The sequence below is a fragment of the Sus scrofa genome, chromosome 1 (assembly GCF_000003025.6).
Source record: "Sus scrofa isolate TJ Tabasco breed Duroc chromosome 1, Sscrofa11.1, whole genome shotgun sequence".
Taxonomy (NCBI): domain Eukaryota; kingdom Metazoa; phylum Chordata; class Mammalia; order Artiodactyla; family Suidae; genus Sus; species Sus scrofa.
Genome location: NC_010443.5, coordinates 136,793,101 through 136,809,701, shown reverse-complemented (window position 1 = coordinate 136,809,701; position 16,601 = coordinate 136,793,101). Strand labels below are relative to the sequence as shown.

General features: G+C 39.7%; 1 protein-coding gene across 1 annotated transcript in view; it reads left to right on the top strand.

Annotated features, from left to right (window-relative positions):
- FMN1 (formin 1) overlaps positions 1-16,601 on the top strand; it is a 467,180-nt gene that overhangs the window by 353,831 nt on the left and 96,748 nt on the right. Inside the window, 1 exon segment of the mRNA XM_021098316.1 lies at positions 9,581-9,673. Coding sequence (XP_020953975.1) covers positions 9,581-9,673 — 93 coding nt within the window.

Here is a 16,601-nt window from a genome sequence, read left to right as displayed (position 1 = left end):
TCTCCATAGTGACTGCACCAATTTACATTCCTGTCAACAATGTAGAAGGGTTCCCTTTTCTCCACATCCTCAGCAACATTTGTTATTTGTGGCTCTTTTGATGATAGCCATTCTGATAGGTGTTAGGTGATATCTCATTGTGGTTTTAATTTGCAGTTCTCTGATGATTAACAATGTTGAATATCTTTTCATGTACCTGTTGGACATATGTATATTTTCCTTGGAAAAATGTCTATGTAGCTCTTCTGGCCATTTTTTAAAAATTGAGTTGTTTGGTTTTTTGATGTTGTTGTATGAGCCTTTTATGTATTTTAGATATTAACCCTTTATTTATTGGTCATATCATTTGCAAATATTTTCTCTCATTCAGTGAGTTGTCTGTCAGTGGTTTCCTTTGCTGTGCAAAAGTTTTTAAGTTTAATTAGATCCCAGTTTGTTTGTTTTTTTCTTGCAATGCCTTTACTATAGGAGACAGATCCAAAAATATATATTGGTACAATTTATGTCAAAGAGTGTTCTGCCTATGTTTTCTTCTAGGAGTTTTATGATTTCCAGTCTTACATTTAGATCTTTAATCCATTTGAGGTTTTTTGTTTTATTTGTTTGTATATGGTGTTAGAAAGTGTCCTAATTTCATTCTTTTACATATAACTGTCCAGTTTTCCCAGCACCACACTTACTGAAGAGACTGTCCTTTCTCAACTGCATATTCTTTCCTTCTTTGTCATAAATTGATCATAAGTTCATAGGCTTATTTCTGGGCTCTCTGTTCTGTTCCATTGATATATGTGTCTGTTTTTGGGCCAGTACTATATATACTATTTTGATTACTGTAGATTTGCAGTATAATATGAAGTCAGAGAGCTGATTCCTCCAGCTCACTTCTTCTTTCTCAAAATTGTTTTGACTATTTGGGGCCTTTTTTTTGTTTTCATACACATTTTAAAATTATTTGCTTTCCAGTTCTGTGAAAAATGCCCTTGGTATTTTGATAGGGATTTTATTGAGTCTGTAGATTGCACTGGGTAGTGTGGTCATTTTAATGTTACTAATTCTTCAGTCCATGAACGCAAATACAATGTATCTTTCCATCTGTGTCATCTTCAGTTTCTTTAGTCAGTGTCTTACGTTTTTCTGAGTATAGGTCTTTCACCTCCTTATGTAGGTTCATTCCTGGGGATTTTATTCTTTTTGATATGATTGTAAGTGGATTTGTTTCTTTAATTTTTCTTTCTGACAGTTCATTGTTAGTATGTAGAAATGCAGTAGTTTTCTATATTTTTTGAAACTTTACAGAATTCATTGATGAGCTCTAGTAGTTTTCTGGTGGTGTCTTTAGCTTTTTCTATGTAGAGTATCATCTGTCATCTGCGAACAGTGACAGTTTTACTTCTTCCTTTCTAATGTTGATTCCTTTTATTTATTTTTCTTGTGTGATAGATGTGGCTAGGACTTCCAATACTATATTAAGTAAAAATATTGAGAGTGGTTATCCTTGTCTTTTTCCTGATCTTAGAGGAAATGCTTTCATCTTTTCACCATTGAGTATGATTAGTTGTAGACTTGTCACATATGGTTTTTATTAGGTTGTGGTATATTTCCTCTATGCCCACATTTTGGAGAATTTTTGTCATAAAAGAATGTTGAATTTCATCAAAAGTTTTTTCTGCATCATTGAAATAGCATGGTTTGTAATCTTCAGTTTGTTAGTGTGGTATATTTATCAATTTACAAATATTTAAAAATCCTTACCCTGGGGTTAAATCCCACATGATCATGGTGAATGATCCTTTTGATGTATTGTTGGATTCGGTTTGCTAATATTTTGTCAAAGATTTTTGCATATTATCTTCATCAATGATATTGGCCTGTAATTTCCTTTTTTGTGTGGTATCTTTGTTGGTTTCAATATCAGAGTGATGCTGACTTTGTAGAATTAGTTTGGAAGCATTCTTTCTTCTGAATTTGTTGGGAATAGTTAGAGAAGGATAGGTGTTAGCTCTTTTCTGAGTGGTAGAATTATCTGTGAGGCTGTCTGGTCCTGGACATTTGTTGGGAATGTTTTTATTACTTTCATTACTAGTAATTGGTCTGTTCATATTTTCTATTTCTTCCTGTTTCATTCTTGGGGTAGTACATTTCAACCATTTGTTTTCTAGGCTATCCATTTTATTAGCATGTATTGTTTGTAGTCTCTCAGTTCCTTATGTTGCTTCAACAATCCTCCACAGTGGTCCTTTGAGCATGGAGCTCAGGGAAAGGACAGAGATCTTATAAAACTGAAGAAAAGGTCAAATTGGCACAGAACCATGGTGAGAATTAGGTAAAGAGGCGAAAAGAATCCCAGATTTAAAAAGCATAGTCTAGGTAAATCTTTCTTTTTCTCTAAAAATGAATTCTGGGAGTTGCCTGGTGGCTCAGCAGGTTAAGGATGCAGTGTTGTCACTGTTGTGGCTTGGATCACTGCTGAGGTGTAGGCTCAGTCCCTGGGCTAGGAACTTCCTCATGCCACAGGCATGGCCTAAATAAATAAATATGTATTCTGACTTCATTACTAAGCCTATAGATCCTTCAACTCATACAGAAAAAGACATGAACCATATTTTTTCTTTAAAATTGCTGTGTATGTTTGATCTGTTAAAATGATTAGATTTTGATAAATTATACCGGGGCCTTGCCCCTCCATATCCTTCTAACCTATCCATACTTTTTACATGACTCAGTAAACTTTATTCCTTGTTCTTAGGGATGAAAACCAAAAACAACCAACCAACCAACCAAGCAAACAAAAATAATCACCTATGACTTTACTACTCTAGTATCTGAAATCTTAAACCATTCAAAGCTTTATCTTTTCTTTCTCTGAAATACTTCAAAGCACTTAACCTATTTTTAAAAAAATTTTTATTGAGGTTTAGTCGATGTACAGTATTGTGTAAGTTTCAGTTATACAACATAGTGATCCACAATTTTTAAAGATTATACTCCATTTATAGTTATTATGAAGTATTGGCTATATTTTATATGCTTTATTTTATATTTTAAATGCTTCATAAGCACCTAACCTTTAAAGGAGCATACACTGAATTTAGTATCAATTATTTTAGTACGCATTGGTTTTCAGTATTTCATCTCACAATGATCGCTTATTAGTAACTACCTACAGAATTAATATATACTTTAATTCTGTCAAATTTAATAGAAAAAGAAGTGTGAGAGGAAGAACCTGGGTTATTTTAGCTTTTAACGTAGAACTGCTGGCACAGCCTGTGTCTGAGACAACCTTGGTGGTCTAGCAATATTGTATAAGCATCTTCTGGTTGGACAATAAATGACATTGGGGATTTGTCAGTGACCTCTCTCCTTTATGCAATGCCAGTCTCCAGTGTCATCATTAATTAGTCTACAGGTCTCCTGTTGTCTGCTACTGTGCATCCTGGATAAGCCAAGTTAATAAGTTGAAGAGGGCAAGCTGCCTTGCCGTCAAATGTCTGACTCTGCTGAGTCAGTCAGAGATCAGACCTCGCTTTGATTGTGCAGAGTTTAATTCTAACAGGGCACATGGGAGGCTGGGCCCATTGGGGTGCAGAGGGGACCCTGGGGCACAGCAGGGGAGCTGCTCTCCTTTGCAATGGCTTCATTGTTTCTTATTCAAAACCGTGAGGCTCGGAGACCTGGAGGCCCAGGGCACTTGCTTCACATTTTGCCTCATCTTTTCCCCAAGGAGTTACTTCCAGGAGTTCTCATGGTAGGAGGTGGAACGTCAGCAAGGGAACAAAAATCATCATCTCTTTGTTCCAAACCGGAGATTTGCCCTGGGGTATATTTTCATAAACATAGAGTAGAGAATTTGTAGCACCTAATCCTGAGCTATGACTCTCTTGCCATTCTGGCTGTGACATATTTCCCAACCCATTTTACAAAGTCATAAAAGTGACAAATGATATATACGTGGCCACTTGCTAGGGCCAGGCATTCTGCAAACCACTTTATATGCCTTATCTCACTTAGTTCTCATATCTTTCCTGGGAGGAACAGGGCCCCCATTTTGCAGATGGAAAAAGCCACAGCCCACCTACACTCAGGGTGGACTTGATCCAAGCACAAGGCCATTACCATACCATGACATGGCCTCATAAAATCTGAGCAGTTTGATGGGCCCCATGGGCTCTGATCAGCACAGCCAGGAGAAAGAGAGAGCCAGAGTGATCAACCCTTTTAATTCAGGAGGAGGTGGAGGTTTTGCTTATGTCACTGGGAAAAGAAGCTCTGCCCTAGGCTTTGCTTTGGCTCCAGAGAAGTAACCTGGAAGAAATTGGTGTCATGGCTTCAATTATATCCTCTTACCAAAATGCAGGTGTGCCTCATCATATATTATTTGTGTTTGTGAAACATAGTCTTCTATCAATGGAATTGAATTGTTGGAATTTGATTGTAGGAGAGGGCTAGTTAAAGGATTTAAAAACCTCTTGCAGTTTATATTGTGAGAATAAATATGGTTTCCTGTGTTTTCAGAATCATAGCAGGATAGCGTAAGAGAAGTTTATGTGGTCATGAAAAGTTCATTGAAAAAATGTTGATTCCTGAAAGCGGACCTCTTCCAAAGTGTGTCTAACTGATCTCTTCTCGGCCCACTCTGGGAACTACTCAGTCAGGAGAATGATCTTTGTACTTTCTTGGGCCTTACAGCATAAACTGGTGGATGTTGGGGAGGGGTCTTGAAAATACACTGGGTCCTTTCAAGACAGCTTGGGACAGTCACAGTGTTTGCAGAATGAAGAGACTGGTACTTCTTGATGTACCTTCTCCTGGGAAGGAAGGAAGAGTAAAGAGGGATGAGGAGTTCATACTGTGCTCTTGAAGAGCCCGCTCTGAGTCGAGGTCAACATTGCTCATTTTTTTTCACTTTCCTCCCCCTAAGAATCTAGTTGAAAGGAGGAGATCTGATGCTTTGACCAGATAGGCAAGGAGGTCTCTGTATAAGTTTTCGAATGACTAAATGAAACCTGCCCCATGACTTTGCAGGGATTAATAGAATTACACAAAGAAGTATGATTAAAGGTATAACGTAAATGCTCTCTGGAAGATAGATGTTTGAAGGATACAAAAACTTTGGATTAGAAAGGTTTTATGGGGATACCAGCATCTCAGAGAATCTCTTTTAGGATGAGCAGGGCTTTGTCAAATGCAGTAAAAATATGTCTGGGATCAGAGAAGAATAGGTAGAGAACCACCAGAATGAAGGTGTGGGCCTGGGAACGGGAATGTTGGTTGATGTATTTTGGAGACATTTCACAATTTTGGTTTTGTTGGTCAAATATATGCAGGAAATAGAGCTCAAAGGTAGAATGGTCCCATCATGGGAAAGGCCTGTGAGTTTGCATTTAGTTGAACTAGCAACAAGAACACATTAATAGTTTCATCTTTTTTTGGTACCTTTCCCTCTTTGTTTTCAGTTGATGATCTTGCCTTATAATTCACAGAAATCATAGAAAACAAGTTTCAAAGTTAACTTTTTTTTTCTTTTTAGGGATTCACGCACAGCATGTGGAGGTTCCCAGGCTAGGGGTCCAATAGGAGCTGCAGCTGCCAGCCTACACCACAGCCACATAAATGTAGGATTCAAGCCACGTCTGCTACTGACACCACAGCGCATGGCAATGCCAGATCCTTAACCCATTGAGCGAGGCTGGGGATCAAACCAGAAACCTCATGGATACTAGTCAGATTCGTTTCTGCTGAGCCACGACAGAAACTCCTCAAAGTTAGGAGTTTTTTGTGTGTGTGTTTTTAAATTTTTTTATTTTTTTGTTATTATTTTTTTAATAGTTATTTCCCCAATACAATTTTTTTTCCTACTGTACAGCATGGCCACCCAGTTACACATACATATACACATTCTATTTTCTCTATTAAGTGACTAGACATAGTTCCTAGTGCTACACAGCAGGATCTCATTGCTAATCCATATCAAAGGCAATAGTTTGTATCTATTAACCCCAAGCTCCCCAACCACCCCACTCCATCTCCCTCCCCCTTGGCAACCACAAGCCTGTTCTCCAAGTCCATGATTTTCTTTTCTGTGGAAAGGTTCGTTTGTGCTGTGTATTAGATTCCATATGGTATTTGTCTTTCTTTTTCTGACTTACTTCACTTAGTATGAGAGTCTCTAGTGCCATCTGTGTCGCTGCAAATGGCATTATTTGGTTCTTTTTTTTTTTTTTTTTTCCCACTGTACAGCAAAGGGGGTCAGGTTATCCTATTTGGTTCTTTTTTATGGCTGAGTAGTATTCCATTGTGTATATATACACCACATCTTCCTAATCCAATCATCTGTCGATGGACATTTAGGTTGTTTCCATGTCTTGGCTATTGTGAATAGAGCTGCAATGAACATGCGGGTGCATGTGTCTTTTTTAAAGAAAGTTTTGTCCGGATTTATGCCCAAGAGTGGAATTGCTGGGTCATATGGTAGTTCTATGTATAGTTTTCTAAGGTATCGCCATACTGTTCTCCACAGTGGTTGTACCAGCTAACATTCCCACCAGCAGTGCAGGAGGGTTCCCTTTTCTCCATACCCCCTCCAGCATTTGTTATTTGTGGACTTATTAATGATGGCCATTCTGACTGGTGTGAGGTGATATCTCATGGTAGTTCTGATTTGCATTTCTCTAATAATCAGGGATGTTGAGCATTTTTTCATGTGCTTGTTGACCATCTGTACATCTTCCTTGGAAAAATGTCTATTTGGGTCTTCTGCCCATTTTTCCATGGGGTTGTTGGCTTTTTTGCTGTTGAGTTGTGTAAGTTGCTTGTATATTCTAGAGATTAAGCCCTTGTGGGTTGCATCATTTAGAACTATTTTCTCCCATTCTGTAAGTTGTCTTTTTAGTTTTCTTTTTGGTTTCCTTTGCTATGCAAAAGCTTGTCAGTTTGATTAGGTCGCATTGGTTTATTTTTGCTCTTTTTTCTGTTGCTTTGGGAGACTGACCTGAGAAAATATTCATAAGGTTGATGTCAGAGAATGTTTTGCCTCTGTTCTCTTCCAGGAGTTTGGTGGTATCTTGTTTTATATTCAAGTTAAGTTTTGATCTCCTCTCCCTTAGAACAAGAAGACATTATGTTCCACCCTTCCCTGTCTCAGTCAATGGCACTTCCAGCCACACATCGCTCACTCCCCCTCTCCCTCAAACTTTAAGCAACTGAGTCAGCAAGACCTATTTTTTCTACCATTGGAACATATTCCAGCTCCCTCTCCTCCATCCCTCTCCTCTTTCTCTGTCATCTCTCTAGCCCAAAGCCACTATCTTGAGAAAAGGATAGTGGTGGTAAGGAGGTACTTAGCATTTGGCCACAGGCCCGTCTACTAGGAAAGAGGTAAACTCTAGTAATAATAGAAAAAAATGTGAAATAGCCATTGCAGAGAGGACAACTACACTGACAAGGTAGGGAGCTAAGGGGCGTTTTGAAAGGATGGTTTGAGTGGTTTTAAGGAATTTGTCCCAAGGAAGACAGATCATTTAAAAAACAGAAAGGATTGTGATAGAACATGGTGGAAGACAATATGAGAAAAGGAGTTTATATAGATGTATATGTATGACTGGGTCACTTTGTAGTACGGTGGATATTGACAGAACATTGTAAATCAACCATAATAAACATTTCTTTTTAAAAAAATAAAAAACAGAAAGGAGGAGTTCCTGTTGTGATTCATTGGGTTAAGAACCCAACATGATGTCCATGAGGATGTGGGTTTGATCCCTGGCTTCACTCAGTGTTAAGGATCGGATGTTGCCATGAGTTGCAGTGTATGTAGGTTGCAGATGCAGCTTAGATCCTGAGTAACTGTGGCTGTGGTGTAGGCTGGCAGCTACAGCTTGGGAACTTCCATATGCTGCAGGTGTGACTGTAAAAAGAAAAAGAGAGAGAGCAGGAAGGAGTTTTTGCATCCCAGCGGGCAGGGTTTCCTAAGTAACACTGGAATTGTTATCAGAATTATTAATCACAGATACTCAAAACAAACTCTATTAAAAACTTTTGGAAAGTAACAGTGTCGATAGGAAGAGCCTGAACTTAGACCCTTGTGTCCTGTGATCTGATCCCAGACAGGCATCCCATTAGCTGATTCTGAGCCTGTGGCTGATCCTGACAGAGTTCCCAGAGTTCCCTCACATCATACTTTCTTCTCAGCACAATCTGATGGTCTCCCAGTGTTGTCTAGGATTTCAGCACTCGGGCTGGCAGTATTGTAAAGAGAAAGTGTCAGTTAACCTCTTTTGAGGGACCCTTGAGTGAACTCTCTTGCCTATTATGCTTCAGTGCTGACGTGCTTGTGGATTGCCTACATAGTAAACATTCTGGGATGCTAGTTTTGAAAACGCTAAGTTCTTGTATACAAACTTCCCAACATAAATAAAGACACCCTTTCTAACTGTCATCTTCCAAAATGCCTTACCTTTGTGCTTCCATAAATTCCTCCAAGAATATATCTTTCTCTGGCTTTTGAACCAGGTGGCATGAATTCTGTCTAGTGAAAATCCAATGCTTTAATATATTCTTTTGGACAAGGACATGTCAGTGATTTGTGGCCATGATTGACAGACAAACATGATCGTGACAGCTCTAGCTTGGGAGAAGTGAAGCCTTCTTTTCCTCAGTGCACTTCTGACACTGGCACAAACATAGAGAAACCTAGGCGGAATGCCTCTTGCCTGGATTAACTGCCTTTGTGATGTGGAACTATGGGTTATTGTGGTTTCCATATCACCAAGTCACAGCTATCTAATTTGAGGGGCCTTGATGATCAAAAAGGCAACCTAATGTAAATTCCGGATACCCTGTCTAAAGGAAATCACATGTAAAATGGTTTCACATGTATCGGTGGAATATTAATGGGAAGGGCAGATGAATGGGAATGCAAAGCACTTAGGTCCTCCCGAACCTGGGGTTAGTTCACATGCTGGGATGTGGTTGTCCCCTTGAGGAAGTGCCAATTTGGTGATTCTAGGCCTGGGAATTTCTGCAAAATCCACCTTATTTTATTTTATTTTATTTGGCCGTGTTCACAGCACATGGAAGTTCCTGTGCCAGGGATCAAACTTGAGCTGTAGCAGTGACAGGAGCCACAGCAGTGACAACCCCAGATCCTTAACTGCTAGGCCACCGAGGAAAAAAATCTGCAAAATCTGTCCTAAGCTCTACTTCGGCAGTATGAATCCGAAGAGGGTCTGAGCTCTTAATTCTCTAAGACTAGTCCTTAAGTCATTTTTGCCTTTATTTTCGAGAGAGAAACCAAAAGCAGAGTACCTCACCTGTCCCAAGTCAGAGGCTTTGCTATGTCTCTTAAAAAAAAAAAAAAGAAAGAAAAAGTTGAAGGTGATGCCGTTCGCTGTTCCTGAAGAAAGATGTAGAGTGAGATGTAGATGCTCATTATTTTGGTTGATGTGTTTTTGCTTTCTCCCCTGTAACTTGGATAAACAGTGATCGATACGGATTTTGCAGTCTTAATGCCCTAGAGCAGAGCACAAGCTCAGCAGATTCGTGTTCCTGAGGAAATCTAACTGCCACCTTCTCTTCACAGCAAGTGAGAAACAGATGGTGGTGGTGTGTAAGGAGTCGCCTAAGGAATATCTGCAGCCGTTCAAGGACCGACTGGAAGAGTTCTTTCAGAAAGGTAGGAGCTGTGCCAGCTGCACATGCAGGACACTCCAAAGCATCCTTTCCCCATCTTTCTCTGAGGCCCAACTGCCCCATGTATCTCACCAGAGCCCCGGCAGCTCCCACAAGCCCATTAGACCACCTTCCCAGGGTGGATCGGTGCCCAGCATGGATCCATGTCCTGCAACCTTTCTACCGCCTTTCAAATCTGCTAGGAAAAGTTAAATCCTTGAACACCACTCCTGTTTTGTAAGCTTTGCTAGGGAAGGCTTTTTTTGTTTCTTCATGGATCCTGGGAGCCTCCTTAGTACATGTTAACTGACATACAGGTGAGGCTGGTGCACTTGTACAGGCGGATGGTTGGTTATCTCCTTGGTTTTACAAGCTCGGCAACCTGGAAATGTGTCTTGTAGTTTTCATTTGTCTACGGAAAGGAAAATTGGGGCCAGGTGCATGTCATACATCCAATCACTTGGCACCCATCATCAGCCCTTCGGGCTTTAGCAGCTGGAAGTGATATGCATGAGACCTGGTTCTTAAAAATCTTACCAAATTATGTTCCTCCCTCTATGGTCTTGGCAGGAGTTGGGAACTTTTGTTAATCACTGGTAGTGAACGTGTAAGTTTAATGCCTTTTGGACATTTCCTATTCTGACTTATCAGATTCAACCTAGCTTGTGAAATGAAAATAAGTGTGGGACACAGTTTCCAGTTAAGTTATGGGAACATAATGTACAGGATGGTGACTGTAGTTAGTAATACTGTATTGTGTGTTTGAAAGTTGCTGAGAGTAGATCTTAAAAGTTCTCATCGCAAGGAAAAAAATGTAACTACACATAATGAGGGATGTTGACAAAGTGTGATGATCATTTCATGATGTATACATATATTGAATCATTATGTTGTACACCTGAAACTAATATAAGGTTATATATCAATTATATCTCAATAAGGCAAAAAGAGTATGGGGCAGTTAGAGGGGGTTATTGTTTTTGCTAGAAAGCCGGAGGAAATGCATGAAGGAACCTTTAGGAGTATATCAACATGCTGTTTCTATTTATTAATAAGGCCACATGATACCACACCATCAATAGAAGACCATTAAGCAGGGTAAATCCATAAGGTATGGCTAAACTACCTTGGGGATTGGCCGGGAAATTCTCAGTCCATGAGTCAGAGAAACTTCATTCCAGGAGTTCCCACGTGGCACAACAGGTTGGGGGATCCACTGTTGTTGGTGCAGCAGCTCAGGTTGCTGCTATAGCACAGGTTTGATCCCCAGTCCGGAAATTTCCACATGCTGCAATTGCCGCCTAATAACAATGGTAATAATAATAATAATAATAATAATAATAGGAATAAATGTGTTCTAATGAAGGGTATGGGGGAAAGTTCACGTTTAAAATACAAACTTCATCCCAGCTGCTCCCCTGGTGCAGAGATCCCAGTTGAAGCTCATTTGTGTTGAAGCAGAGGTCGGGGCAGGGGAATCTGTCTTGGCCACAGCTGAACCTTATATACAATGCAAGTAATGCCATCAGGCCAGGAATCATTTTGAGAGCAGACAGTGATATCAGCTCTTACAGGTTATGTGACTAAAATTAGGTGGGTTTTATATGTGACTTTTTAAAGTAGATGCAGTGCTTTATGAATATATCATATAAATATAACCTAGCATGGCCTAAAGAAGAGCATGAAATATTTCTCTTCACGGACCCCCAATTAATTTCTGCTTTTGACGTATGTATAAAGAACTCGAAATGAGACTCATGTGTACTGAGATTCCATTGCTCTTTTTAATTGCCATTACTCTGTAATTTAGAAAATCCTGCAGTTTGTATATCTGGGTATTATTTGCCTGTATACTGTAAGGGCCTTAGAATCCTTTGTCTTCAAACCAGCTAACATTTTTAGAAACTTATACCGTGAATTGTAATCTTTTTGTTGATAAAAGATAAGTATGAAAAGATGTAGAACACTGAAATATTTGATGCCTTTTGAAAAAGGAATTTGCACATCACTCTTTGGGATTCTGTTTTAGCTTCTTCTCTACAAATTTTCCTAAGAAACTTTTGATCTGTTCTGAGAGAGGTAACTGAGTTGATGCAAACTGCGGCTTATGTCAGGAAGGCAAGGATGTGGCCACAATAAGCTGTTCTTAAAAAGCCCCGGAACAGTGGTTCTCAGCCCCGGCTGCATACTAGGATCACCTGGGGGAGATTTTAGAAATGCCAACACCCAGGCCAAACTCCAGACCTACCACCAGCATCTCTGAGAGTGGGACCAGGCATCAGCGTTTTTCTTTACTCCCCAGGTGATTCCACTGTGCAGCCCAATTGAGAACTATTACTGTCAAGCCTAGTACCTTTTAATGTGTTCAAAGATGTTTCTTCAGAGCTTTCCTAGGCCCTGTGATAGGCACTAGGAATCCTAAGATGAATCAGATATTCTTTGTCCCTCTCCCAAGGACTGTCTTACTGGAGAAAGGTCTATCACTGAGTATAGGAGTTACCTCTCCTTTAACGAACAGAGTGAAAGGAAGATGGGAAGAACATAGAAATAACCTCAAATGATGGTTATAACAACTTTAGCTAAAATGAGACGCAAAAAGAATTTGAAGAAAAATTACCATTGGTGAATGGTGAAAAGAGCCCCTGTTGAAATACCTGTTCCTGTTGACTCATTACTTAACTGAGTTGGTCAGAGAACAGTCCAGAATGGTGGGCCCTGGCCGTGTGCATTTGCCGGGCAATTGAACTGCAGCCAGTCCAAACTGAGAGCTGCTGCATGAATCAAACACACGCCAGATTTTGAAGACAGTACCAAAGAACATGCAAAACATTTCATTTCTGCTTTTTTTAGATCTGTCACATAGTAAAATAACACATTTAATCTCATGGGTTAAAGGAATAAAATATTAATTGACCGGTTTCTTTTCACTTTTAAGCATGGCTACTTTAAAATTATATATGTGGCTTGCATTCTGTCTCTCCTGGACAGGGCTGTCTGGAAGCATGATCCCTTGGCCTTTCCCATCTCATTCCTTCACCCTCTTCTTCATATTCTTGCTTTACCTTTGCAGCTTGAGTCCTGGGTGACTGGGACACAGTATCACAAGCTAGCCCCTCCCCGCTTTTGCCCTGGATCTGGCCATGGTTCAGCTCTCAGGTAGGGATGCTTAACTGAAGTAGATGATAGCATCCTAGTCCATCAGGCTGCTTCTCTGTGGTTCAAGGGATGGGGCCTTGCCAAGGTGCAGTCTGTACAAATGAAATATCTCTTGGCTACTCTACAGCTCCAAGTAGAAGTTTTTTTAAAATTTTTATTTATTTTTATTTTTTATGGAGATGGTTCTCTGATTCATAGAAAAGGTAGGACTTCCCATCTACTATAAATATGCATTGTCCACCCTGGATAATTGAGTTTTTATGGCAGTTATCATAAATTTAAGTACCATCTCTGATGCCACTCATCATAGGGAATACTGTTATTCCAAGTACTACTAAAAAAGAAAAAATGCTATCAATTAAACTATGACATTTAATTGGTACCCCAGTATCAGAGATGCTAAAATAGGAAAAATCCCATCAGTCTTGAAATTGATGTAATATGGTACTATAATTAGGCATATAGGAGCAGGGAGGAGGAATGACTAACACTTCCAGGTAGGTCTGGGAAAACATTGGAAATGTTTTTGTTCATATTTGAAACAAAACAAAACAAAGAAAAAAACACAGATTTGATGATAATGACAACAGTGACAAGGATTGCTAGCATTTGGTGGTTGCTTCTCTGTGCCAGGCACCGTGGGGAGCAAATCATTTTGCTTAGTCTCCATGACAACCCTCTAAACACTGTGATCACCCTGTTGTACAGATGAGTAAACTGAAGAGTAGGAATTTTCAGCAGACAAGTTCTGAAGGAGATTTTAGGCAGAGGAAAACCCTGCAGATCTCAGGATGAAAGACATGATGTGTTTAGGAAAAGGCAAGAGACTTGGTGTGGCTGTTTCAGAGGGCATATGGGAGGAACACCAGGCGCAAAAGGAGAAGAGAGTCACCATATGACTTGGTAAGGAATCTGAACTTAGTTTTCCAGGGAACAGAAAGCCTTTGAAAACTAGTATGTTTGGGAGAGACACAGTCATCTTGGGTTTGTTTGTTGTGATGTTGGTGCACTGGGGTCATTTTCCTTTTTATAGTTATTAAGAAATATGTTATAAACAAAAGCACTTTATAAAGAGGAGTTGGAGTCTTCTACAGCACTCTTCAGGCATGTGGTGGTAGGAACTTGAGCAAAAGCATTCTCAGTGAAAATAAGAAAGGGACATAGTGATACAGCTTTTAGGGGTTACAGGACTAGATAACCCATGGGAAGCACAAAAAACGAGAAAAGAATAACTTTCCCTTTTTCTTGCTCAAATAGCTGGCTGGATCCTGCTGTGGAGGATCCATTTGGGATGGAATCCAATGATGTAAACTGGGACATGTTGATTTAATAGACCTTTGAGACATGCAGGTAGAATCTTGGGCCAACGGGAGAGTACTGGGTAAGACTTAAGAGAGTGGCAGCATAAGTCATAAGAATGCAGGAGAGACCCTGAAGAAAGAGTGAGGATGAGAAGTTCCTGAAATATCAGGGTATTTCAGCACGGGATATCATATAATAACCATAATTGAGAAAAGATACTTCCGGACTTCCATCTTATTTGAGTGTTTGGCAGGAAAGCCAGTTTGCTATTAGTGGGTCTAGCCTCATAAAGTCTTAAGCAATTGCATTCTTTACCCCTGAGAAGTCACACACATGCATTGTGACTCAGTTGATTCATGGTTAAGCTGATTTTCATATGAGCTGCAGTTCCGTCCTTCTAACCATCACGATGATCTCATTTTCTTTCATAAATCATATCCTGTTGCTATACTCAAGTGGGGATAATGTGTCTGTCCTGCTGCCTTTCTCAGAATGCCCTGAAATAGTATTATTTGCCAAAACTCTGGGTACCTGCTCTTAATAAATTTCACTTCCTGCATGATCTCGAAAGTGATTTTAATGGCATCCCTTCTCAGAGTTGCAATCTCCCTGGTATCCGAGCCCTTTTCCTTACGTGGTTTTTCTTTTCCACAGTAGACTCTTATGGAGTCCAGTTTACAGCTCCATTCAGAGTGACCCTGTGCAGGCATTATTGGAGCTCATGTTTTCCCACCCTCAGATCAAAGATGGTCATAATGATACAGCCTTCAAAAATGTGATGCTCACAGTAAAAGTTCCCATAAACATGGCAGGGATCCCGTAATTGAAAGAATGCGCAGAACAACTGATTAGATCCCAGGTAGAGATCTTTAGGGTGGTCTTTTCAAGCTGTTAAATTGGTCATTTGTATTTATAGCTTTGGCAGGGAGGGCTCGAACCTAACGGGTGCTAACACCAGCACTCTCCCACCCTTGGCCTTAGCTCATTTTCCATTAGTTTTACCTGGCATCCATGAGTGGCCCCAAATCAAAGTATATCTGAATGAGCCTAGTTTATCCAACTATCTTCTAAGGTTCTTTGACCAGCTGAGATTAAAGATGCTCTTAACATCAAGAAACTGTTTTCTAGTGTTTTGTTTTTTAAGAGTAGCTAAATTTACAAAGTTTAAAAAATAAACAAGCCGGTAACTCTAATTTTGCATACTGAATGCAGAAAGAATTATCTGTGCAGCTGCAGATCCCAGGATGGCTGGAACTATATCAATCTGTTCCTGTTCATTTTCACATCCCAACATAATATAGGCTTAGCCTGGCCCATAACAGGTGTTAATAATTATTTTTTGAATTAATGAACAAAGAACCTGAGTCTTGTGCCAGCAGGCTTTTTTATCTCCCTACATGGGTTTCTTGTTTAAATCCTTTTAGTATTGGGGAGTTCCCATCGTGGCTCAGTGGGTTAAGAACCTGACATGGTATCTATGAGGATGTGGGTTCAGTCCCAGGCCTTGCTTAGTAGGTTAAGGATCTGGTGTTGCCACAAGCTTCGGCATAGGTCACATATGCAGCTCAGATCCAGCACCGAGCTATGGCTGTGGTGTAGGCCAGCAGCTGTAGCTTCAATTCGACCCCTAGCCCTGGAATTTCCATATGCCAAAAGTGCGACCTTAAAAAGAAAAGTTAAAAAATAAACACGTAAATAAATCTTTTTGGTATTGGTAAATCATGCCAGAATCCAGTAAGATGCATTTTTGGTCTTACCAGATGCATGCCTGTCGTCAGGTGTGCTGATGCATATAATCCATTCTTAATAAATACTTGGCTCAGATTAGATTGATATTTGAACCTCTATAAACTGTAGAATAAGAGCAGGTTATTAGGTAATCTCTTTACTTCTACCCCCAGAATATAGAAAGAAAACCATCTGAGTCATCGTACTTAAGCATTCAGGTTACAGAGGTCAGGAAATCTCATTGATCCTGGACAGTGTGACCTGTGAAAGGAAATAATTGTTACATTCTTTACAGAGCCTGTGGAAGGAAAAGCTATGTCTGGGGGGAACACATGCTCTACATAGGCCAAAATGGGAGCTGTGTATATATCACTCCTCAACAACGAAAAGCAAAATGATCCCAACACACATGGGTTCTTGTGTATATCACTATTTAGGGTAGTGTGTGTATCACTACTCAAAAAAGTTCTGGCAGGAAGGGCTCCACATAACATCAAATGGCCAAGATTTAAGATAATCTGTTGTGATTTCCAGATCACTGAAAAAAGACCAACATCCACCAGAAAAAAAAAAAAAAAAAAAAAAAAAGGCAAGTAATAGGAACTGTGACAGAAACTGCTCTTTAAACATATGGAAAGGTAACCCTCTCAAAATGGGGAAATGCAAAATAAATTCCATTGAAATTCCATTTTTTTATCTCCAAGATGAGCAAAATTACAAAAGTTCGAAAACAGACTGTCAGCAAT